The sequence below is a fragment of the Dama dama genome, chromosome 30 (genome assembly GCF_033118175.1).
Source record: "Dama dama isolate Ldn47 chromosome 30, ASM3311817v1, whole genome shotgun sequence".
NCBI lineage: Eukaryota > Metazoa > Chordata > Mammalia > Artiodactyla > Cervidae > Dama > Dama dama.
The window spans coordinates 79,381,532-79,404,972 of record NC_083710.1 but is presented as its reverse complement, the minus strand read 5'-3'; the positions used below and the strand labels follow the sequence as shown (position 1 = coordinate 79,404,972).

The 23,441-nt window shown below is 49.3% G+C and overlaps 1 protein-coding gene across 1 annotated transcript in view; it reads right to left on the bottom strand.

Annotated features, from left to right (window-relative positions):
- The window catches only part of UBAC2 (UBA domain containing 2), a 165,711-nt gene that overhangs the window by 24,170 nt on the left and 118,100 nt on the right, over positions 1-23,441 (bottom strand). The window contains exon 7 of the mRNA XM_061133837.1: positions 16,159-16,404. Within this exon, the coding sequence (XP_060989820.1) occupies positions 16,159-16,404 (246 nt within the window). The remainder of the gene's footprint in view (positions 1-16,158; positions 16,405-23,441) is intronic.

Sequence of the window (23,441 nt, the reverse complement as noted above, 5' to 3'; positions counted from 1 at the left end):
TAATACGGGGCCCTAAGTGTCGGGATGGCCAGGGTGGGAGAGGCTGAGGCTGGGAGGGCCAGGGAGTGGAGGAGCACATCCCATGGCCGATAAGACCTTTAACGGCAGGAAGCGGCAGGAGGCACCGTCTCCCTCTAACATGGGAACCAGCAGTTTTCAAAGAACTGCGGCTGGGGGGCTGCGGTGGTGCCGGGAAGCTGGAGCTAGGAGCTCCTCACGGGAGGGGTGTTTATAAAGTGCTGGACTGCTGCCATGTCCGCGTCGCAGGCTGCCGCTCACGGTGTAAATATGAGTGGGCTTGGCTTCATTCCGTACCTTCTATGTGCAGAGCGCTGCACTGGGGCCAGGTAAAGAGGGCTGTGAGACACTGAGAAGTGACTAATTCCCTGTGGCCCAGAGAGTGCTTAGCTGAGGTGACCAAACACAGGCACGGGAGAAGCCGAAAAGGAGGCACTGAGGATGCGGCAGGTAGTGACCGAGGGCGACGTGAGAGGCCTCTTGTTAGACTGAGCGCCAGGGGCTGCTGTCCTCAGCACTAGCTTCATGGCAAAACCCGGAAACAAACCCCATTAGAGCCGCCACACCCAGAAACTAGCCATACATCTACCCATCAGGTGGATGAAAGATGTAAGGACAATCACAGGGCTGAGAACAAGTCCGATCATGCCTTTGGGAAGCGGTTCCTGGGTCACGCCTAGGAAGATGACCAGGAGAAGCACGCGTGGGAGATGGAGGTGGCCACGGCGCGTGAAGCGCCCCACCCTCACATTGCACAGATGCCAGAAGTGGTCATGACAGTGGCTTCTGCGCTGCCGGGCACAAGCAGTCTTAGCTGGTGCTCGGAGGAAATCACTGACTAGCGGGAAACTAGCGGGTGGCTTGAACACAGTCCCAGGTTAATTTTACAGCTCAGTTTTACTTTTTCTTTGGGGTTTATCTGACAGCCAGTTTTTGGAGCTCAGACACTTCACATCAATCACCCTTCTCAGCAAAACACAAGGCAGCTTCCACAGTAGTGAGACCTGAGACAGGACTCTCCGAAGGCCTGACCCCCTCTGCCGTGGCTCCCCGTTCTCCTTCTTGTCCTGGTTGGCCAGAGCCCTGGGGGTCACTCCGTTGCTGGGCTGGGGGTGGGGGCCTGGGCCACGGGTGTGGTCTGGACACTGGACTGGGGAGGCAGTGAGGAATGGGGTGAGGAGGTGCCCAGAGGCCGCAATTAGGAAGCAATGCCGAAGCCCAGGCCTTGCACTCCCTGCAAGGGACGCTCTGGCTGGTGTGCGCCACCCGACACGCGCCCCAAGTCCTGTGTGTCTCGGACGGCGTCTCATGAGAGGCCTTCTGAGACACGGGTGCAATTCTAACAGGCAGAGGAAAGGACTCGGAGACAAGAGCAGCGGGCTTCAGAGGACCCCGAGGTCATGGGCTCCCCACCCCGGGGGGGTGAGGAGGGGGGCTGATACTGGGGATCCCAGGTACTGCCATGCCTGGGGTGGGGTGGGGGTGCTCACATTTCCCCAAGGCTGGCTGACCCTCCTCTAACAGGGACCTTCTCTTCCATGGAGCATCAGGATCAAAGGTTTCCCCGCCTTTTGGGGGGAGGTTTGGTTTTGATTTTGGCCTTGAACGGGAACGCTCGCTCTCTCGTGAGGAGGAAGTGGTGGTGAGGGCATGAACAGCCCAGGCTGGGGCCATCTGGTGCAGGAAGAGGACACCTCTCTCTTGCTTGAAGGTATCTTTACTATCTTCACTTGATTCACTAGCACATGCATGTGAACACTGAACACAAGAACTGCACAGCACAAGACACAGCTTCCTTGAAAATACGAAGGAAAGGGCATCTTTTGGCACTGGGATGACACATTTCCATATTACACCTTTTGTTTACAATTTGTTTTGCTCTTTTTTTTTTTTTTTTCTTTTGCTCCTTAACCTTAGCTCTACACAGAAATTATTAGATAAAAGTAAAAATTAAATTTAGCTCTGGTACTTGTTACCAGTAAGTGTTTGGACAGAAGGAGAGGTGAAACTTGTTATTAAAACTGAGATTGGGGATGACTCAGTGTTTCCCCTCTTTCTACATCTCCTCCCCCAAAAGCGGTCACTCATTTTCACCCTTCAGTGATCACCTGTCACCCCCTTACTCGTCCTCCGACCAGCACCAGGCCAGCGTGGACAGCATCTCCTGAAAGCCTGGAGACCCTTTTTGACTCAACTCTCTGCCCTGTACATCAAATCCAGCCCACTCTCGAGTACCACCTGTATTTCCTTTCAAGGGGGTCTGCCACTGTGTACAACTTCACTGTCATCCACTGTGATTAAACCAATAGCCTCTTAGATGACATCACTGCCTTCGTTTACTGAGCTTCACAGATATTCCATTTGTTACATATTGAAGGTTTGTGGCAACACTGCATTAAGCGTATTAAGCGTATCTATCCGTGACATTTTCCCAGCAGCATTTACTCACTCTGTGTCTGTGCATCAGTATTTGTTTTGGTGATCTGCGATCGGTGACCTTTGATGCTACTGTTGTAATTGTTTCGGGGTGCCATGCATGCTGTAGTCTTATTTTAAGAAATTGCCACACCCACCCCAACTTTCAGCAAACACCACCCTGATGACTCGTTAGCGGCCTTCAGCATTGAGGCAAGACCCTCAGCCAGCATAAGGATTATGACTCCTGGAAGGCTCAGATGATGCCCAGTATTTTTTACCAATAATGTATTTTTTTGATTAAGGTATGCACATTTTTAAGGACATAATGCTATTGTATATTCAACAGACTACAGTATAGTATAAAAATAAGTTTTATATGCACTGGGAAATCAGAAATTCGTGGGACTCGCTTTACTGCAACACTTGCTTTCATGTGGTCTGGAGCCGAACCTGCAGCATCTCCAGGTGTGACCGTACTGCCCCTGTCCAACCTGTACGCCATGGCAGGTGAACCGCGTCTATATGGCCTTTCACAAAGCCACCACCTCAACTGAGGATCTTAATTACATGTGAAATCACATCTGAATTGTTCTGTCCTGTTTTGAAGGTCCTCCAAAACCAGCCTCATCCTAATTACTTCTCATCTCTTCCCTGTACATTCCTTCCACTTACCATGTCTTCACTTACTGAGACAACATCTGCTCAAATTGTGCCTGTTACCTAAAACGCCCTCCCCTGGCCCTCCACCCCTCTGCCACCCTACCAGTGTGTACAGGGCCCGGTTCTTGTTTTCCGTCTGTAAGTAGCTTCTTCCTTAACTGTCCAAATCCTTACTTGTCTCCCCATCACTGAACGTCTACAGAACTCAATCAAGCGGCCAGTCTGAGAGGATGAGGCAACCTGAGTCTAGGTTGTCTCATGTGTTCAACAGAAAACTGGACTAGATGATCCTTAAACTAACCCCTCTGAGTTGCCTCTTCCAAATCAGTACCTTACTTCCCTGGTGGCTTAGAGGGTAAACCATATGACTGCAATGCGGGAGACCCGGGTTCTATCCCTTAAAAGAATGTCCTGAAGGCCAGGCAGTTCTCTCAAAAACAGGTCTTCCCTGTTGCAGCAGGAGCCTAGGGGGCCACTTGCCTGAGCTGCTGTAAGAGATGCCCAGGCAGACAGGTCCAGACACTCTCCACTTTATCCCCTCTTGTACAGACTGCCTATGAATGTCACCTGCACTGAGGGAGGTGCTCTGATGGGCATCTCTACTGAGCAAGGACCCTTGAGCACCACCCCTGTGAAGATGCAGCACCAGGCAGCTCAGGAACGCAGAAGCCAAGCACTGAGTGGTGATCTCTCAGAGCCCGGAGCCCCTGCTCTGAGCCACCGACGGAGCGGCACTGCACCTCTCGCCCCACCCCGGGAATCCAGGCGTGACAAGGGTGTGTACACCGCCATCACTTAGAAAGTATGATTAAAAAAAAAAAATCTTGGTATCGCTAATCTGTGCTCTGATCTCGAATAGGAGATCATGACTCATGAGCCTGGAAACTCCTGGGCTCCTGCCGTCTTCTTCACAAAACCACGTCTGTCACCCGCTGCAGCAGGCCTCAGGCCTGAAGCTGGGGTGGGTTCCATGAAATTCAAGGCTGCTCGAGATGATCAGAAAGACTTTTTTTTCCTGAAAAACTCATGGATAGCCCAGGGGTCTGTTTTGCACTTGGACTGTTTACTGGTTTTCAAAACCCACAGGGATGGCTTTTCTTTTTTTTTGAGGAGGAAAAATTTACAAAATGATTACGGAGACACATTTTTTTTCCCTCTAATATTCCTCTGTTTAATACTAGCTGTGCTTCAAGGTACATCTCTAAATTCATTCATGGTTTTAAAAAAGTAATAAATGAGAAAAATAAAAAATAATTACGAAGAGAATTAGGATTGCTGATAATTCTAAATTCATGGTTTTAAAAAAGTGATAAATGAGAAAAATAAAAAACAATTATGAAGAGAATTAGGACTGTTGATAATTTCAGTTTCCCCCAAACACCGAGTATGTGGTCATCGTATATTTGCGTCCTTAAGCACCATGAGACTGTACCACCCTCTTCTTTCTCATGAAGACCAAGGCAGAGTGGAAAACAGAAATGATTTTCTCGAGGTCACTTAATGAGTCAGCCTTGGAAAGGGATTAGAATTTATATTGATCCTATCTTCCTGTTCTGAATTGTGTCACAAAGGTCAGTGATCAACTGCAAGAGCACCCAAAACATAACAGCAGTTTCTGCAAGTAGGTGCAGATTGAGATAAACAGCAGAGCTTGAATTTCACTTGAAAATAGAGTTCTTGCACCTAGTTCTGATTTAATTTGCAGATTTTTATCAACCGAGCGCTAGTAACTTATTCCGTACCTGATACTACACACTTCAGACTCATAAAAGAAAAAAGTCATAAAAGAACTAGCTCTAACTGATTAGATTGCTTTGTTGACAAGGCAGTGCAGTAACTTGAAAAGGATGGCTTTTAAATCAAATTGCACCAAAAAGTGAAAGAGCAAAGCTGAAAAGGAAAAGTGCTGAGAAGCAAGCCACGTGCTCGGGTGCTGTCTTCAGGGTTGCTAGGGTTCATCCTGGCTGAGAACCTGCTCCCTTTGGAGTCAAGGTGGACTCCTGAGCTACACACACACACAGAGACACACACCACATACACAGACACACAGACACACAGAGGTTTAGGTATACAGCGTTCAGGGCTCCATTCCAGACACACTTGCCTGGGGGAGGGACTTCCAGAAGAGCCCTCATGACCATTTGCTCCCTACTCTGATGTGGGAAGAGGCAAGTCCGTGCTGTCCTGTTCGTTGTGGCACTCCCCAGAGCCTGGCTGAACACTAGGTACGCTAAGTATGTTCTGTGGAAAGGAGGCTAACGGAAACTAGTCTTGGTGAGGCCGAGAGGTGAGACCCGGCCAGATGAAGGGACAATGACAGAAACTGGAATGAAGGACAGTCAGGCATGCTGCCTGACAAGGACAAACCTCAGAAACGTGAGGCCAAGTGAGGCCCCCGTCACAAAGGGCCAGACACTATCTGATTCGATTCGGCATCTAGAACAGGCGAGTCTAGAGAGTCAGAAACCAGATGGCTGGCTACCCCGGGGTGAGGTGGGTGGGAGGATGCAGGACTGACTGCTAATGGGAATGGTCTCTTCTGGAAGCAACACCCATGTTCTGAAATTGAATGTGGTGATGGTGGGACAGCTCTGTGGACACACTCAAAATCACTGAATTGTACTTCTTTTTTTTTTTTTCGGCTGTGCCGGTGGCTGGAGGGATCTTAGGCCCCCAACCAGAGACCAAACCCTGGGCCCTGGCTGTGAAAGTGCCAAGTCCTATCCACTGGCCGGCCAGGGAATCCCCTGAATTGACCTCTTTTAAGTAGGTGCACTATATGGTATGTGATTCAATCTCAATAAAGCGACTACAAAAACTTAATAAAATTGAGAACCTGAGAGCACGTTTATTTACACTAAAAAAAGTCACTAAATTAAAAATCCTTGATTAATAAAAGGAACGCTCATGATCTGCAAGGCAGATGTGGCTCGTAACCATGCACTTGTTAGCTGTTACCTGACAACTGCTGCTGAGCTGAATGAGGAGAGAAACAATTTTCACAGCCGCAAAACGTTACTAAGGGAAGGTGAGAGAATACAGCCAACTCAGTCAAACCAAATACCAAGAAAATAACTGAAATGCATGTGTGAATCACGGCCAGTTGTGGTAGGCACCAACATCTCTCCTCGCGGGTCAGAGAGGCTGCTCGTTGCTGAAAACAGAGGTGATCATCAACCAGGAAACACGGGCAGCTGGAGGAAGTGCAGAGGTAACGAAAAAAGTCAGCACCAAGCGACCTCACTGCTTTGTTGACAAAATTCCTGCCTGGCTCATGCCCAGCCCGGATGCGTTCACGGTGGGCTCCACCCTGATTCTACTTCTGGAGTACATGGAGCTCTTACAGAAATGCCTTAGAAAGTCTCCTCACCAAGTTCAGCTCATGGCACGTGATGGCACTGTCACCATCAGCCAAACAGCAGAGTGAATGGCGGTTCACACCAGTTACCAGACGGCCAAACTCAAGAGAAGACAGACTTCCTGGGAGACAGAGTTGCTTGGAAAGTTGCTGGCTAGATAATCTTCTCAGGCAGAGGGTTGATAAAGCTCTTCTGTAAAAGGTCAGGCAGTGAACGTTTTAGGTTTTGAAGACCAACAGATCAAATTCAAAGATGTTATGCAGGTACTTGGAGCCACTAAAAAGGTAAAGACCATTCCTAGGCTCAGGTTTGGCCCATGCGCCCGCAGCCTACTGACCTTTGTTCTAGAGGTTACACGTTTCAGAGAGGAATAACAGTCAGGTTAGCTCCTAAATCAGGACTCTCAAACTTCCTGAGACCCTGAAAACAGACCCTCCGATGCAGTGAGAGTAATTAATACCTGACAGATCTTTCTGATGCATCAGGTAATGCTGCACCAATTATTTTATCCTCATGACAACCCTGGAGAGACTGTGCACGGAGCTCCCTGTCAACCCAGGGTTGATTCCTTGACTGCAGATTTCTTCCCCTTTAAATTTACATCCTGTTGCTTTTCTACTCTGACGGCGGCACGACCAGCAAAGAGGGGAACGTGTGCTGAGGAGCTGCAGAGATCCACGGCTGCTCCAATGTCCGTCACAGAGGGGATTTCAACAACTGTTCTGGAGGTGTGAGCACCCCGGGGCTGGCAGGGCTTGACCCTTTAACTCTCATGTAGCGAGGACACCGTGCCTCACGCCACGAATGTCCCAAGGACTCAGAGCATCCTCACCATCTCCCCAGTGACCTCCTCCCCCAGTTTCACTCTTCCCCAGGATCATTCATATCAAGGCCAAAATCATCTTTCTTAAGAGACAAATCATACTTACTCTTCCACTTAAAAGCCTTCACGAACTCTACTTCTTGCAAGACCAGAGAAAAACACTTCCGAGTGTGGGACAAGACCTCTGACGTCCTGGCCTCACCTCACTGCCTTCTCCCGAGGGAAACCCTGAGCTCAGACAAATGCACTCACTTGTCATTTCCGCAGCTGTCTCGAGCCCCTATGCTTTTTCTCACCAGGCCCTTGAGGCCTGTTTTAGGCCTGCATGCTGGCGTCTCCCCAAGTCCACTCAACCACACAGGGCTTTGCAAACCGGGACTCTTCTGCTGGCATGGACTCCAATAGAAACCTGGCCCTGTGCATTGACTCATCTCTCGTCCCCCACGGGCTGCCGGCTTCCCGAGGGCCGGGGCAGGGCCATTCCTCTCTCTGGACTGCACGCTGTGGTGGAACCAAGAGGGGCACAAGCAAACAGAGCACACAGCTCTCGTCCTTCAGGAACTCAAACACTCAAACATTCATTCAGTGAATGAATGAAGCACAAACCCCTGAGGAGTTACATAACAGTCTCGGCAGTGGAAAAACAATCGGCAGCTGCTAGTACCAAAATGACTGGGCGACGCCAGCCACCGTGGAGCTGGCGAGCCTGCTGGGGGCAGGGGGCAGTGGGCCCGGGAGCAAGGAGCTGGTGGGGGTACGGTTACCGTGGAGCTGACATGCCGCCCCTACGACAGTGTACAGAAGAAGGGGACGCCTCTGGGCTTGGGAGTGAGAAGGCAGGACCGGCCGGGCATTACTATGGAGTCAGCTCAGCTTTCATTGCGGCGAGTCCATCAGAGCTTCTGGGAGTGACCACCGTGGAAACGTCCAGAAAGGTCACGTCACTGGGCCTGACGATGAACTGAAGGGCACCGAAGAGCGACCCTGTGAGCCCAGGGGAAGCGAGGTCTGCAGAGCCGTCACGCTGTCGCCTCCCTTCAGCGCCGGGGAGCATGCGTTCACTGCAGAGCGTGGGACAGCTGCACGTTCGGGAGCGGGACGTGACACCGCACGAGGTCTGAGGACAAGGCCGGGTGCTCTGAGCACAAGGGAGGCGCGCCTGTCCTCTGCGCCAGTCTGTGTACTGCTTCTTAACGAGGTGCCTTCCACCAAAACACCTTCCACAAGGGAGCCGGCTCCTGTGGTCTCCTCCTCCTCATTGTCTCTGCCTGGCCTTTCTCTTTTTTTTTTTTTTTGGTGGGGGGTGGGGAATGGCCTCTGAATCTGTTGAGCACCCATACTCCATCCTTCCAGAATCACTCGGCTGCCCTGAACTCTCCTGGACGCCTCCTCGCCCCCTGGATGGCCCCTCTTCCTCCTCTCTGCTCTCTCTCAAGCTGGGTCTCAGGCTGTCTTTAGTGGTTTGCTCCAGCCTTGTCCACTCAGGGGACAGGTGTATGGTCCTGAGTACTTTCTGGCTAGGACTATACACCTGCGTTTGGCTGGTGGTCTCAGTGTGTGTATTTTTTTGGCTGCTACACGTGGCAGGTGGGATCTCAGTTCCCCAACTAGGGATCGAATCTGTGCCTCTTGCCTTGGAGTCTTAACCACTGGACCAGCAGGGAAGTCCCTGGCCTCAGTCTGTTAAGAAATTCTGTAAATATTTATTCTACGCATATGGAGCCACTAATTTCCCGAATACGTGAGTTCCTACCACGTGCCAGGCATTATTAACATGCTAGAGATACAATGGAAAAAGTTTCCACCCCCCAACCCCACCCCCAAGACACACGGCTAGCCCTGGCGCCTGAGTTGGCCGTACGGGGCTCTGAGAATGGACAGAGGGTCGGAGCTGACCAGGAGGCTGAAGAGGGCTTCCCCGAGGAGGGGGTTTTAGAAAACATTCAAGGGTGAGCGGGAGTTAGGCAAGCAAAGGCCGCATAGGGTGGGGTGGGGTTGGGGTGGGGAAGTTGGTGCAGGGGAAGTTTGTTGTCGGCAAAGGGCAGATGTGGAGGCAAGAAGTGAGAAATAACAGGGCTGAGATGCTCTGCAAACAGTTCAGCATGATCAGCCAGAGGCAGGTGGGGGCTGGGGCGGGGCTGGGGGGGAGATGGGGCTAAGGAGCAGGCAGGGGCCTCATGGAGGGAGCAGGAACCACCCTGGAAGCTGAGGCGGGCCTCCCACGGGCCCTGGTGGGAGTGAGACAATTGGATTTGTGTCCATGGAGCCCAGCTGGGGGCTGGAGTGTGGGGCAGGCGGGGGAAGGGCGCGCTCAAGACAAGATTTTCCTAGGTGAGTGAAGACGGTGGCGAGGACTGAGGCAGGAGATGGAGAGGCAATGGCGGGTTTATACGGAGAACGCAGACTCTCTGGGACGCAGGTGAAGGAGGGGACCTGCGGGAGGGGGAAGCCGAGGGCAGAGTCCAAAGGGAAGTCAGGATGCTCTGGTCTGGGCCTCCGGGAGGACGGTGGTGCTTCCCATCAGGGAGGGAAGGTGGGGCAGAGGAGCCAGGTCAGCAAAGCAATGGTAAATTTCGGTGCTCCGGAGCAGATAGGGGGAGACATCCAGCGGTGGTAGGATGCTGAGGTCTAGAGCCCAGGAGAGGAGGTGGAGGCCACAGGTCTAGGTCTGGGAGCCAGGAGCCTAGCTCAGGGGAGCCTTGCACTGGGTGTGGTGGGAATGTGCCTGGGAGAACTGGGCGGGTTGGACCTTGGAGAGAGCGTGGGTTTGGAGCTCAGTGAAGAGACAGCTGTCATCCTGGCCAGGGGTTCACAGAGCTGAGCACTGGAATTCTCGAATCTTCTGTTGGTCTCTTCCTCCACGGTCTCTCCTTCCTCTACCAATCTCATATGCAGCGATAAGAGGAACTTGGCTGAGATAACTGTCCTAGCAACACTACTGATTAAAGCACTTTTGACAGCCTCCAATGTCAAACTCCAACTCTGCCGTTGGGTTGAAAAACACCTCCCTCTGTTACGGTCGCTGTGTTCCTTCCCGTGGTCACTACGTACCTACCTCTTGGCCCCACGTCTCCGCGAGGCCCCTCCTCTTTCAGGCCTCCTTACCATCTCCAAGGCCTCCCCTCCCTCTTGCTGGTCTTCTCTAGGATGACCAGCATCATCCTCTCCACCACCCACATCCCACCCATCCTTCTAGTTCCTGAAGCCTCTCACAGCATCAGGCCCCCTTAGGGGTCTTTCTGCCCTGGGCACTCTGGCCAATATTTCATCATTCTCAGATGTTTCTCTAATTCAAGTGTATCTGTCGAGTTCCCTGACATTGATCAAAATCTCTCTAAAGGGAAAGGAGTGTGCTTTTCACTTCTCAGGGGCCCACTGAGTCCCCAGCAAACTTGGTCACTGTCTCAATAATGTCCGCTGGCTGACTGCGACCCCAGAGCCAAGTGCAGACCACAGGCGGGTGGACAACAGCAAGCATGAAGCAGGTGCCAGGCAGCAAGATGAAATCCGACAGGAGCAGGCAAAGAAGTGCAAAGGAATACACCGAAACAGGACTCTGGCCTTATTCTGGAATGCTTGAAATGCAGACAGATCAATCTAATGCACAGTGTTTAGGAGCTGAATGGCTTTCTGACCAAACAAACATTGGGTTCTATGAAAAAACATTTGGAAACCCACAGTCTGGAAACAAATAATAAATTTATCATAAATGCAATCACAGAATTTGAGGAGGCCTGCAATAAAGTAGAAGAACCCTAAAACAATCAAAAAGATATTTTAAAGAAGATGGAGGCAGGAGTACTAACTTTGGATTTAAAAAAAAAAACCATTAATTTGACTGAACCTTAAACTTAGCATTGAGTTTCCTACGAGCTGAAGCCAAGAAGGAAAGAAAAACACAGTGAAGGACAGGGCAGAGGCCCTGGAGTCAGACACATCTGGGCCCCTGTTCTGCAGCCCTCTTGGCAGCCGTGAGTGGGCAAGCCAGCACCCTGAGCCCAAGGGGCGGGCAGGGAACAGCTGGGACCCTCAAGGCTGATGCTGGGAATACATGCAGAGGGAATTGAGGCAGTCCAGGACCAGGACCCCCGTGCTCTTGTCTGCAGCAGACCCCACAATGAGAAGCCAGTGGCAGGACTCCAGGGGCTAGCACACTGACCTGGGGGCAAGACCGACCTCGGAAAGTGGGGGAGCCTGCCCAGCGGCGGCGGAGCCACAGACCAAAGGGCACCAGTTCACGGCTGCCCGCTGGAAAGCCCTTTAAGGAGGGCGGGGACCCAGGGCTGGTTTAGTCATGGGTGCTTGGGCTGTGCGACCCAGCAGATGCTACGGTGTTCAGAGCATCTGTGGTGGGGGAAGACCCCAGGTGGAGCCCACAGCCAGCCACAGGGGACAACCGTGGTGTGGACGCCTCGGGCATTGGGGCCAGGGCATGCATACACAGCAGAGAATTACACAAACTCCACGAAACGCTGCTGCTGGACCCTTCGGGATAGGAAGTGCCTGACCACGGGTACGGAGTGAGCGCGTGGTCAGAAGTGTGAGACCTACCAGGTTCTAGTGTCAGGTGGGGCTAAAGAAACCCACTGCCCCACGGAAGTGGTGTGTGCAGGATGAGCAGGAGCCAGGCCGGGGGCGCTGCGGGGCTGTGGAGGCAAGTTCGCCTGGACCACTGTGTCCATCACCCCTGTCGCAAAAAACCTCTGCCCCAGTTCACACCTCCTGCAGCACTGGGTTGGGTTCCTAGGACCAAGTGACCAAATTCAGTACATGGGCTAGCTCGATACACAAGTGAGAGCTGAAAATGCACTGGGGCTGCACTACAGCTCCAGCTGGGGGGTCACCCTGAAAAGACAGGGCCAGGGACAAGTGTTCCCAACAGGGAGACCCTGGCTAGTGCATGTGGTTGTGTACTTTGCGTGGAAAGAGTGGTGGCCTGAAGGAGTAACATCTATGGACTCACCGGACGTGGTGAGGGCTCGCTTGGGTGGCCAGGGGACGGGAAAGGTAGGGGACAAGACGGCCTGGGCAGAGGCGTGTGGTGTGACATCCAGGCCCCCAAGCTCACCATGATCGCCCAGCACAGCAGAGGGGACAGAACGACCTGGCAGACGGCCGTCAGCCAGCCCGTCATCAGTCACCCCGGGGCTGGCACGTGAACAGTGCTGTTGAGGCGGATGGAGGCTGTGCGTGGGCCCCGCTCTCCAAGGTGGACTTTGCTTCTGAGGGTAAGCGAGAGCAGCGCTGAGCCTGGACACTCCACCACCCGTCCAGGAGAAATGGACCGTGCCTGAGAGCCAGGGTGAGTCTGCTGGGCCCTCACTACTCAGGAAGGGGCGCTGCTGTAGACTGAAACATGTACCCCACCACCCCAAAATTCATAGGCTGAAGTCTCTGATCGCCCAATGCAACCATACTCATACACAAGGCCTTTAAAGAGCACACGTGTGCTCAGTCATGTCTGACTCTTTGCAACTCCACAGACTGTAGCCCGCCAGGCTCCTCTGTCCCTGGGGATTTCCCAGGCAAGAATACTGGAGTGGGTTGCCATTTCCTTCTCCAGAGGATCTTCCCAACCCAGGGATCAAACCCAGGTCCCTTGTGTCTCCAGCATTGGCAAGCAGGCTCTTTACCACTGGGGCCACCTGGGAAGCCTTTCAAAGACGTAATTAAGGTTCAATGAGGTCATAAAGATGGGACCTAATCCAACAGGACTGGCGTCCTTGGAAGAAGAGACACCAGGAACATGCAGGCACCAAGGAAAGGCCACGAGACACACAGCGAGAGCCAAGGAGAGTCCCGCCAGAAAGCAACCCTGACAGTGTCTTGGTCTTGGACCTCCAGCCTCCAGAACACTGAGGAAAATTTCTGTTGTTAAAGCTACCCAGCCCGTGGTGTTCTCCTGGGGCAACCTGAGCTGGCTGACACAGGCAGTTCATTTTACCACAAGTGACACATTTCCCGGTCTCAGGGCCACCTGCCTTCTCTGTCACATGGCACCGCTCCCTGTGGGCTGGTGGGCTGTGTGAGGGGCTGACCAGGGTGCCAGATGACATCTCTCAGGCCACAGGCCCACTCCCAGCCGAGACAGCGGGGCAGTGCCCAGACCACAGGGCACACCAACCCTCTCACAGCATGACCAGACAGATGGGCAGCCAGGTGAGGCAAGAGAGACGCCAACTTGCAGGTGGTACCTGGCAAGGATGGCGCTCAGGGCTCCAGGGTGCAGAACAGCCCAAATCAACAGGCAGAGGACATGGAGACGGAGCACACGGCTCCTGGCAACCAGGGGTGGGAGGAGAGGGGCCCTGACGATCTGCCCTCCTAGTGACTTACTAGGGGTGTCTGTGCTCCCTGTCCCGTGACTCTGGACTCCCTGGTGTACAGATCCTGGCTCACCTGAAGGGAGCTTCCAGTGGGGACAAAGCAAGAACACTGCTACGTCTTAAGTGACCACTGTGGTCCCATCAGTTTGGGCACTCCTGACCAAAAAAAAGGAGGCAAGGGAAGGAGTCATTATCCTGTAGGAGTAATTAACCCTGATCATTAGGAAAAGTTCAGAGAAGGGCACACAAGGTGGGAGGGAAGACCTTGTGAGGTGCTCGGGCATCTCACAGACCTGCGAAGGCATCTCCTAAACCTCCTCACCCATGTTCTAGCAGGCACGTGTGTGGCAGACAGCCCAGGAAGGACATGGGGACCGGGGACCCAGACCCCACAGGGCTGAGCGCACCTGTCTCTTCATCAAGTCACATTCCAGGCAGGGCCGGGACTCTCAAGCGGACCACAGGGGAGGGGGCTGGTCACCAGGGTGGCCTCAAGGCTGGCTGCGGCAGAAGGGGAGGTGGTCTGTCCTGCAGACCTTCCGCTTAAGGTTTCCCTTGGGAAGAGCACCCCTGCCACCCTGGAGGAGCTGCTCCGGGAACCTGAGTGAAACACGAAGCTTCCAGCAGTGTGAGGGGCGGGTGCTCAGGTCCCTCCTCTGGCAGGACTGGCGCTCAGGCTTCCTGCTGTGGGGGGTGACAGTTCTCAAGGGACACTGCTCTGTGGATGGCGTGCAGCTCTCAAGACCCGCAGTCCACACCTGTGTCTGTCTGGACTGGAGACACCTGGCAGCCACTCTATCAACGCCAGGGCTCACGTGCCGTGAGGTTAGCTCTCGGACCTTCCCTGTGACTGGTGCTCAAAGTCCCCCTCTGTCCTTCACCACTGCTTCCCCAAGGCTGTGCTCATCCCGACAGCGTTCTCTGATCAACTCCATGCGTGAGAACCTGCTGGGAACCCCAACTTCAGAAACATGACCTCCTGTTTTGTTCATGAGCATAAGACCACAGCTGCCTACTGGGGAACCTCCTCTCAGGCAACCCACGGGTACCCCGGTCAATGTACTTCTCCTTGTCTGCTCTTCTGTGCTGATGGGACGGTGCTGCCATCAAATCTCTCGTTAGCTGAGCCAGCAATCTCAGATCACACACTACTTCTTTCTCTCCCTCTCAGCTCTGTCCGGGCTATTGGAAAATATTTATACTCATTATCACTTTGGACGCTGATTATTCTGAGTCCTCATACTTATTATTCTTCCATCCATTTCCTCAAAGGCTCTCCCCTTTTCCTCCTGCTAAATACAGGCTGAGCCTACGACCTACGTTCATCCGGAGTGTAATCCTCCGCAGTGGTCCCCAACCTCGTTGGCACCAGGGACTGATTTCACGGAAGACGAATTGGGGGTGGAGGTGATGGTTCCAGCACATTCCATTCGCTGTGCACTTTCTATTATTAGCACATTGGCTACACCTCAGATCGTCAGGCATGAGATCCCAGAGGTGGGGACCCCTGACCTGTTGGATTCACCTCCCAACCCTACACAAGGACTCTTAGGAGCTGCACCTGCAGCCCTGATCTCTCCAGGAGCCGCGTCAGTCTCCCCACGCGTCAACTTCCTTTACTGTACATTCCAGAGTCACCTCAAATTCAAACACACCTGCAGGGACCAGCCTTCACTTCCCTCTCTCTCACCTGCAGACCTGGCCCACTGATAAGGGGCCCCCTTCTTCCCACCCCAGATGGAAATTCTGGGACCTGGCTCTCTACTGACGTCCAGGGATGTCACACCTGACATCACTTTCCAGACCACACGCAATGAAGACCGACTTCTCACACGCAACGCAGGCAGGCGATGTGGGAGAGAACAGAATGCTCTCTCATACCCCAGAGGGTAAAGGGGATGGAGACGGGAAATGACAAGCGCGGGGTGCTGGATCACGGAAGTGCCCAAGAAGGATCAGCTTGACTGAGAGTAACCCTGGGAACACCAGTGTGGTATCACACTGTTCGGACGGAGCCGTTTTTGTGGATAAATGCTCGGTATTTCCTGATGATTAATGACAAGGCTGAGAAAACCCAGCGCTTATCTGACCGACTTGTTGGCTGTTCCCTTGAACTTCTATTACCTTCATAGTCTCTCCATTTCAACCAAGGAAAATCAAGAAGTTTGATATCTGCTCTTTACTCCAGAGCATACAATAATAAGCATTTTAACAGGAAGACACTGTGGCTTTTACAAGATGATAAAAACAGATAAATATTCCGTCTGGTTAACTAGGTTGGTGTTTCTCTAAGAAATCATGCTTATCTATTGGAAGTGGAGCAACAATGTCCAGTTTGACCAGTCTTTCAGTGGCAAGTTACTTTTTTTTTTTTTTTACCTTTCAAAGAAAACACTAAGAATAGCCACGATCAGGGACCTTGGAAACGTGCCAAGATATCCACGCTGCAACGCAGAGGAATGACACGTGGTCTCGATGTGTACAGTCTCAGAGGAGACGTTCAGGCAGGCCCCTGAGTCCTCCCCAACTTTCGACTGTGATTGTTATCGTTTACCTGCTGCTGTCTCTGCCGCCTCACTTGTGCAAACTGTGACAGCATCAGCTGCCTGTCCAGCAGCTCCATCCTCTGCTGCCTCTGAATGTCCACGGTGGCCCCCATCCCGACCCTGGCCTCGCTGGTGGGCTCCGAGGATGAGAAGAGGGGCTCCAGGGTCCAAGCGCAGAACTTGGCCATCCAACTGGGCACATACAGCACCTCATGGACTTGCAGCATTCTGCTGTTGTAGCAGATCCCAGAAACCTAGAAGAGAAAGAGACCACCTGCATTGTTGACAGGTCGTGAAGTTTTTAGGGAACATATCTGACACAGAAATTAGTGACCGTAAAATACTTCAGGTGGTGTTTCTTCCTTCACTTTCGTAGGGTGAGGTGAAAACCAGAACACCTACCAAGTTGCAGGATACTGAGCAGGACAAACCAAACCAACAAAAAACTGAATCTCCTCAGTAAACAAATGTGTTTTTAGTAAGTTAGAAGAGACAGCAAAATCCTATTTAACACTTGAAAGTACTGGCACCATACTTAAAAACCATGTTGTCTTTAAAAAAATAAAAGCCATAAAATATCTGATTATCAAGACACTTTCACACTGTACTAATTCTGTGGTTACTTTTATTGGCAGATGGCCATCAGAGAGAGATACTGGCATAAAACAACCCTGATAGTCAGTGATGTAACCCAGACACACCTTTATCAGAAAATAAAGATGATCTAAAATGTATATAGTATTTTAATAAATTTATCATGTATGGATTTTTCCTAGATTTAGAAATCCTTGCCAACAGTTAGCAACGCACAGTTCTGCTTCCTATTTTTCATCTTTAAGGCAATTTACGTGGTAAGAGGAATCTAGTGTCCCTGTGGTTTTCTCGGTAAACATTGTTAGAGAGAAATCTTCAATTTTGTGAATCTGATTCTTAGGATAAGAAGTTATTCATATCATATCAGAGCAAGTTTGATAACTTTCTAATAAGAGAAAAGTACACTTTAATATTTTATTAATAAAATTACCTAATCAGGCAAAAATCTATTGAGAATTTGCTACATACCAGTGCTGTTCTAGGCACTTAAAATAGAGCAGAAGACATAAAGCCTTACTCTGACAGTCATGGTCAATACGGAGAGCAGACAATAAACAAGCAAACACATAAAACGATTCTGGACAAGATCTATGAAGGAATTACAGTAAGGTGACTTGGAGCAGGGACCTTCTTTGCTCAGGTGGAAGTGACACTTGAGCAGAGTTCTTAAGGATAATGAGGTCCTAGTGATTTGATGAACTGGAGGAAAACCTTTCAGGCAGAGAAAATGGCAAAGGCAATGCAAGAATGAACTCAGGAGTATCTGTGAGAAATCCTGGTGGAGCTGTCAAGTGGGCTGTTGGATATAAAATTCTGGAACTCAAGGGAAAAGTTAGCAGAGAGAAAGATTTGTGAGTCAGTGGTATCAGACTGCATTTAAAGCATGAGAACTAGAAGAGATAACAGGAGGGTGAGGGCATACTACCTAGGAGAGAAGAGGACTTTGGACTGAACCTGGGGTACGCCAATACTTTGTGGAAGGACAGAGTAGGAGAAGCCGGTGAAGCAATCTGAGAAGGGGCTGCAAGTAAGAAGGAAAACTAGGAGAGTTTAGTACTGCTGAAGCTAAGAGAACAGTGTTTTAAGATGGAAATAGCTATGTCTAATGCAGCCCCAGAGTTCACGTAAGACAGAGAGAGGAAAATGACTACTGGATTTGGCAAAACTAACCAACTTTGGTGCAATGGTAGGAGAAACAGACAGACTGGAGGAGGCTAAAGGGCGAATGGAAAAGGACTTTTGATTTCAATAATTTCCATGCTACTTCCTTCGTGAATTGTACAAAACAACAAAGAAAACGAAAACAGAAACAAGCTTCAGATTCAGTGCAACGAGAGAACATCTGTAATCCTCAACCACACTAACAAAATGGAAAACACACTTAGCAGTCGCGAGGAAGGGTAAATCCACAGGTGGGAGAGGGGCCCCGGACGGATGAGAGAGGAAGGTGGGAGTGAAGGGGAGGATCAGAGGACTCAGTGCAAGAAGCAACCCGTCTCCTCTGCAGGGAGGAGGCGAGGGCTCGGCAGGGCAGACCCTCAGGGAGAACCTGGGCTTCACATGGTGGGGGTTCCAGACAGACACAGAGGCCCTCCGTGGATGTCTTCGGAGCTTCCAAAAGAAGACCACAGAGGAAATATATGAAGAAGAAGACTTTGTTTCAAGAGATAATAACCGAGTTTTCCAGAATGAACAAAGAATATAAATACTCAAACTGAAAGTGCAAGAGTCCCAAGAAAGGTAATAAAACGAAATGTACATCTAGCTCCATAAGAGTCAGGGAAAGAAATCCTTAAAAGCATGAACAAAAAAAAGAACAAAAGAGCTCATTACACAGGAGTGAAGTCACAACCCATGGTAGTCATCCACTGACGGTGCACCCTGGGGAAAGTTCAGGATGAAAACACAGGAGGAGGCACCCTTTGCTTCAGATAAATAGGTCCCTAGATGGTCAGATGCACAGCTCAGGAAGCACTTTCAATGACCTCAGATTCCTGCACCTTCATGTAAAAAGTGAAGCACTAAAATGACCTTGAGATTCTGCCCTCTGTGATTACCGGTAATCTTTCATCAGGATGTAGGCCTGACTAGATGCACTTCCCAGCCAATAAATCCATACACGCTCGCTTCATCGTTATTTGTTTGGCTTCATGACACTTAAAGAGTTTATGGACACTTTGGTGTGTGTTACGTATCACAATAAAATGATTTAAGAATAAAGGCTAAAGGGTACAGGAGAGATGCGGTACTCTCGGGGAAGCACACTAAGGCCTATCAGATTATAAAGTACGCTATAAAGTTTGAGTAAGCAAAACAGGGTGGTCTTTACGTGTTAAGTCGCTTCAGTCGTGTCCAACTCTGTGACCCATGATCTGTGCCCCGCCAGACTCCTCTGTCCATGGGATTCTCCAGGCAAGAACACTGGAGCCGTGCCCTCCTCCAGGGGATCTTTCCGACCCAGGGACTGAAGCTGCGTCTCTTTGGTCTCCTGCACTGGCAGGTGGGTTCTTAACCACTAGTGCCACCTGGGAAGCCCCAGGTCTTTATCTAGAGCGTCTCAAACTGCTGTAAAGAGCAAGGGATTACAAGGCACCTGGTACACAGCAGAAATGGGTATGTCACACACGAAAAGAACACACGGGCCACACAGAAGGAAGAAGTCAAACCAGCTCCCTCTGCCTGATACCACACAAAACCTCCCAGTGGGTTTAAGGACACAAATGTAATTTATGAAACTGCACATCTTTCTGTGCAAATATAGAAGGAACATCTTTTTGGCACTGGGATGAGAAAGGATTTTTAAGTAAGAAACATAAAACCTAGATTACAAAAGAAAACACACATTCATCTACTTCATAATTTAAAAGCTACAGTAGGCTAAAAGTCACATGGAGGGGGCGAGGAAGTAAGGATTCCTTTTCTGAAGGTCTGAGTAAAAAAGAAGATGGAAAATGGAATTGTGCAACAGCGAAAGCACAGTGATTCAGCTGAAGACAGCAAAATGTTGTCATAAACATCACGAACTGTGAAAAAAATCTGAACCAATCAGAATTCTGAGATTTGAATTAAGTAAAAAATTTAACTTTTCTTTTCTTTTAGTCTCAAAGTATCCAACTGTGATAGTGAATTTATCCATTTGCCCATAGTTCTAACCCCGAGTATTTGGAACATGTTCGTGTATGTGGAAGCTGTTATCAGTCTCACATACATTGACCCTCTTATCACAATAAAGTCTCCTTCTTTGTTTTTAGTAATAATCACAAAAAAAGCCTATTTTGTCTTAGATTAATATAGCCACTTCAGATTTCTATTTCCGTATTAATCTTTCTTTATCCTTTTACTGTCAACCTTTTGTGTGTGTGTGTCTGCATCTAAAGCGTGCCTTGTGGGCAGCACATGGCCGTTTCTCCCTTTCAAACCCAGTCTGACAATCTCTGCCTTTTGATTAGCATGTTTCCCTGTTCACACTTAATATATTTACCTTGATGAATTTTGCTGTTTGGTTCTATCTCAACTGTTTTTTGTTCTTTGCTCCTACTTTCTTATTTCCTTTTGCATTAAACAAATACTTTTCAGTATTTCATCTTAATTCGTTCAATGGCATTTTTAAAGCAATATCTCATTTTTTCCTGTGTTTGCTCTAGGGATTTCAGTACACACACAAGGTGCTTAGAATTAATACCAAAATACTTCAAGTAAAATAAAGGAAACTTACGAGAGGACAGTTCCACTTAACATTACCCTCATCCACTGCACTACTTTTCTGTCCTAATATATTATGAACCCACATAACAACTGTGTTATTCATGCTTTATGCAATCATATGTCTTAAAAGAAATAAGGAAAAAAATAATGACAATGTACAATTGTTGCCTGTACTTAAGGAGCTCACAATTTAATAAGGGGGGGAGTGGTTCTTAATAGGAAGGGTAGGTCAGAGATTCCTTTAAGGAATTGAGGAAGGCTAAAGATTTTTATTCTCTTGCCCATATTTATCCCTCCCACCATTACATATAAAATTATGAAACCATGTGTTTGATTTTAGGAGGGACAGCCTATCAAGAATTAGTACATTCTACTCAGCAATAAACAAACGCATGACTGCAAATTCTGGCAGGGATAAAGTGTGCTCATTGGCATAAAGTGCTATTCTAAGTCTTACTTATCTGAATGTATGCTCTGGAAGGGGAAGAATTCTGGTTGATTTTGATCACTTTAAAGCCTCTGCACATAGAAAAAGGCCTGCCGGGAGAATGGTGAGGGAACGGTCCAAAAAACATGTCATTTTTAGATTCTTTTAAAGGAAACTGGAAAGGTGCCAAAGGACACACTTTTTTGGTGCTGAGTTCATACCTCCCATATGACAAAAACATCTTAGAATCCACCAGTTCACGCCTCTGGTACCTCAGCACAACCTCAAGTCATCAAATAAATAAAGTGCTACTGTAAAATGTTTTGGGTGATGAAATAAAAACTTGTATGTTAAGGTAAGACAAGAAAAATTTAAACATAAAATTTTCTCCGCCCATTTTGTTGTTCCCCCTCTTCCTTACTGTGCACTCTGCATCCTTGTCATGTGGTTACCCAGCCCTCCCCAAGAGCAGAAATTCCTGCTCAACCACAAAGGTCAACCTTTCTCCTTCTGGTGCCTGCCAGGCAACTCCCTAAAGTAAAGTAATGGATGATAACACCCTTTACTCAATCCTGTGGGGGGCTCACAATGACCCTCACAAACCTTGTACATGCAGACACCTTAGGTGAACAATGCCAAGACATCATTCTCCTCAAAGATAGAGACTGAAGCAGAACAAACTGGTCCAGTGACCTGGGGAGATACTGGGCCACGTGGAATGGAAATTCATAGCTTTAATACTTATGACCTTATTTTACTTATATCTTGCCTATTTTACAAGATTATTGTTATTTGCATTACCAAATGTGTGGTAAAATAAATGATCAGGCAACGTGAAAAAACTGACCAAATGCATATCCTCTAAGAGCCAACAGTGTGACTCTAGGTAAGGGAAGAAGCAACAAGAGGGAACCGTTTCCTAGACCATAACATACTAATAAGACGGGTGGTTCAGAGGCTTGTGGCTACTGTGAACAAGGCCTAGTCCAGTACCAGCACTGAGTAGCCCAATGATGAAATCCTCCTGACCTGGGAACGAGCATTCCTAAGAGCACTGGGGAAAGTTGGTGACGAAATGTCTCCCAAGCCTTAGTGAGTACTACGACCGAAAGGGAAGAGAGAGAATGAAGAAAGCTGCCCACCATCCAGTTCTCCAAGAATCAAATCACTAGCCACTGCGGTTGCTGACCCATAGCACACTCTGAGAGGAACTCAAAACAAAGTTCAGGGTGAGGCACTCTGTGCTCTGGGAAAACTGACAGAGCTGGCCCTCAGACAGCTAGATATTTCAGGAGGAAATGTCATAAACTTAGGGTCTGGCATTTTCCCACACTTAGAAAAGCACTAAAATCATTAACTAAGCTATCTGTTCCTTGCAAATAGCAGCAACCTTCTGCCAAGATGTGTTCTTGATTGCATGCACCCTTTCGTCAACATCACATATGTTCTGGTCACCTCCTTCCCTCTGCAAACAGTTCTCAGAGCTCCCTGAGAGACTGTCTCCTGGGTTATAATCCTCAGGATGGTTCAGATAAAAATTTCCATTTTTTTTTCTTAGATTGACTATTGATTAAAATATAAAGAGCTTTAAGAATTTAGTTTCCTATAAATATGTGATAATCACACCACTCTCTTCTAGGAGAAGATGGGGGATAAGATAAGCACAGTAAACTTTACCTAAGTTATACCTCATTACTACCAAAAGCCTTGAGAGAGTATTATTATGAATTACAAATAATACTTATTCACTATACTACCTTACACATTACTTTTAACTTTCATTTTCATTATCTCATGAACCCTTCTTATATTGGGACTTCTGAATGAGAATTTGGTTGAAACCCCATAGAGTTTGTGGAAAAAAACAGGCTTTAAAAATAGACCATCTGCTGGGATTTGCATGTCAAGAGGCCAGGGGAAATTCTAAGGGAGGGGTCTGGCAGGTCCGCAGAGCCCAGAAGCCCTGGATCAAGCTGAGAGGCCCAATGACAAGGGGTGAAGCAGTGGTAGGGGTCTTGGGCAGGCTGGGAGACAGGCCTAGGATGCTCAGATACAGCGGAAAGGACCATGTGGGCCGTGTCTGTGAAGGCCAGGTACACCCAGAACCAGAACATTCAAGAGGTAGGAACTGGGAATCCTGGCCAGCAAGAGGGCCCCAGGGGTCAGGCAACCAGAGAGCATTCTGGATCTCTTGCAGTTGAAAGTCTGAGCCAAAGGGGATAAAGACTTTAATTTGCTGGGTGGAACCATGTGAAACTCTCTTGATTACAGAGAGTAAACCTCAACTGTCCTCTGGTCTTGTTTAGTGCTAGCATGAAACCACAGCCAGCAAAGGTGAGAAACCATGACATGGCACCAATACTCAGGTTTCTATTGATCTCTTTCTCCAGTCAACTACGGCTGAACAGAAACCCACTTGGCAAACTGCACTGCCATGGTCCTGGTGAACCGAGGTCCCAACATTTGAGAAATTTATCTAATGGGACAGTAGGACAAACACAAGGGGCTGTTATCCTGGAATAAAGCATTACTGTCTCAAGATAAAAGACGAGACAAGGGAAGAGA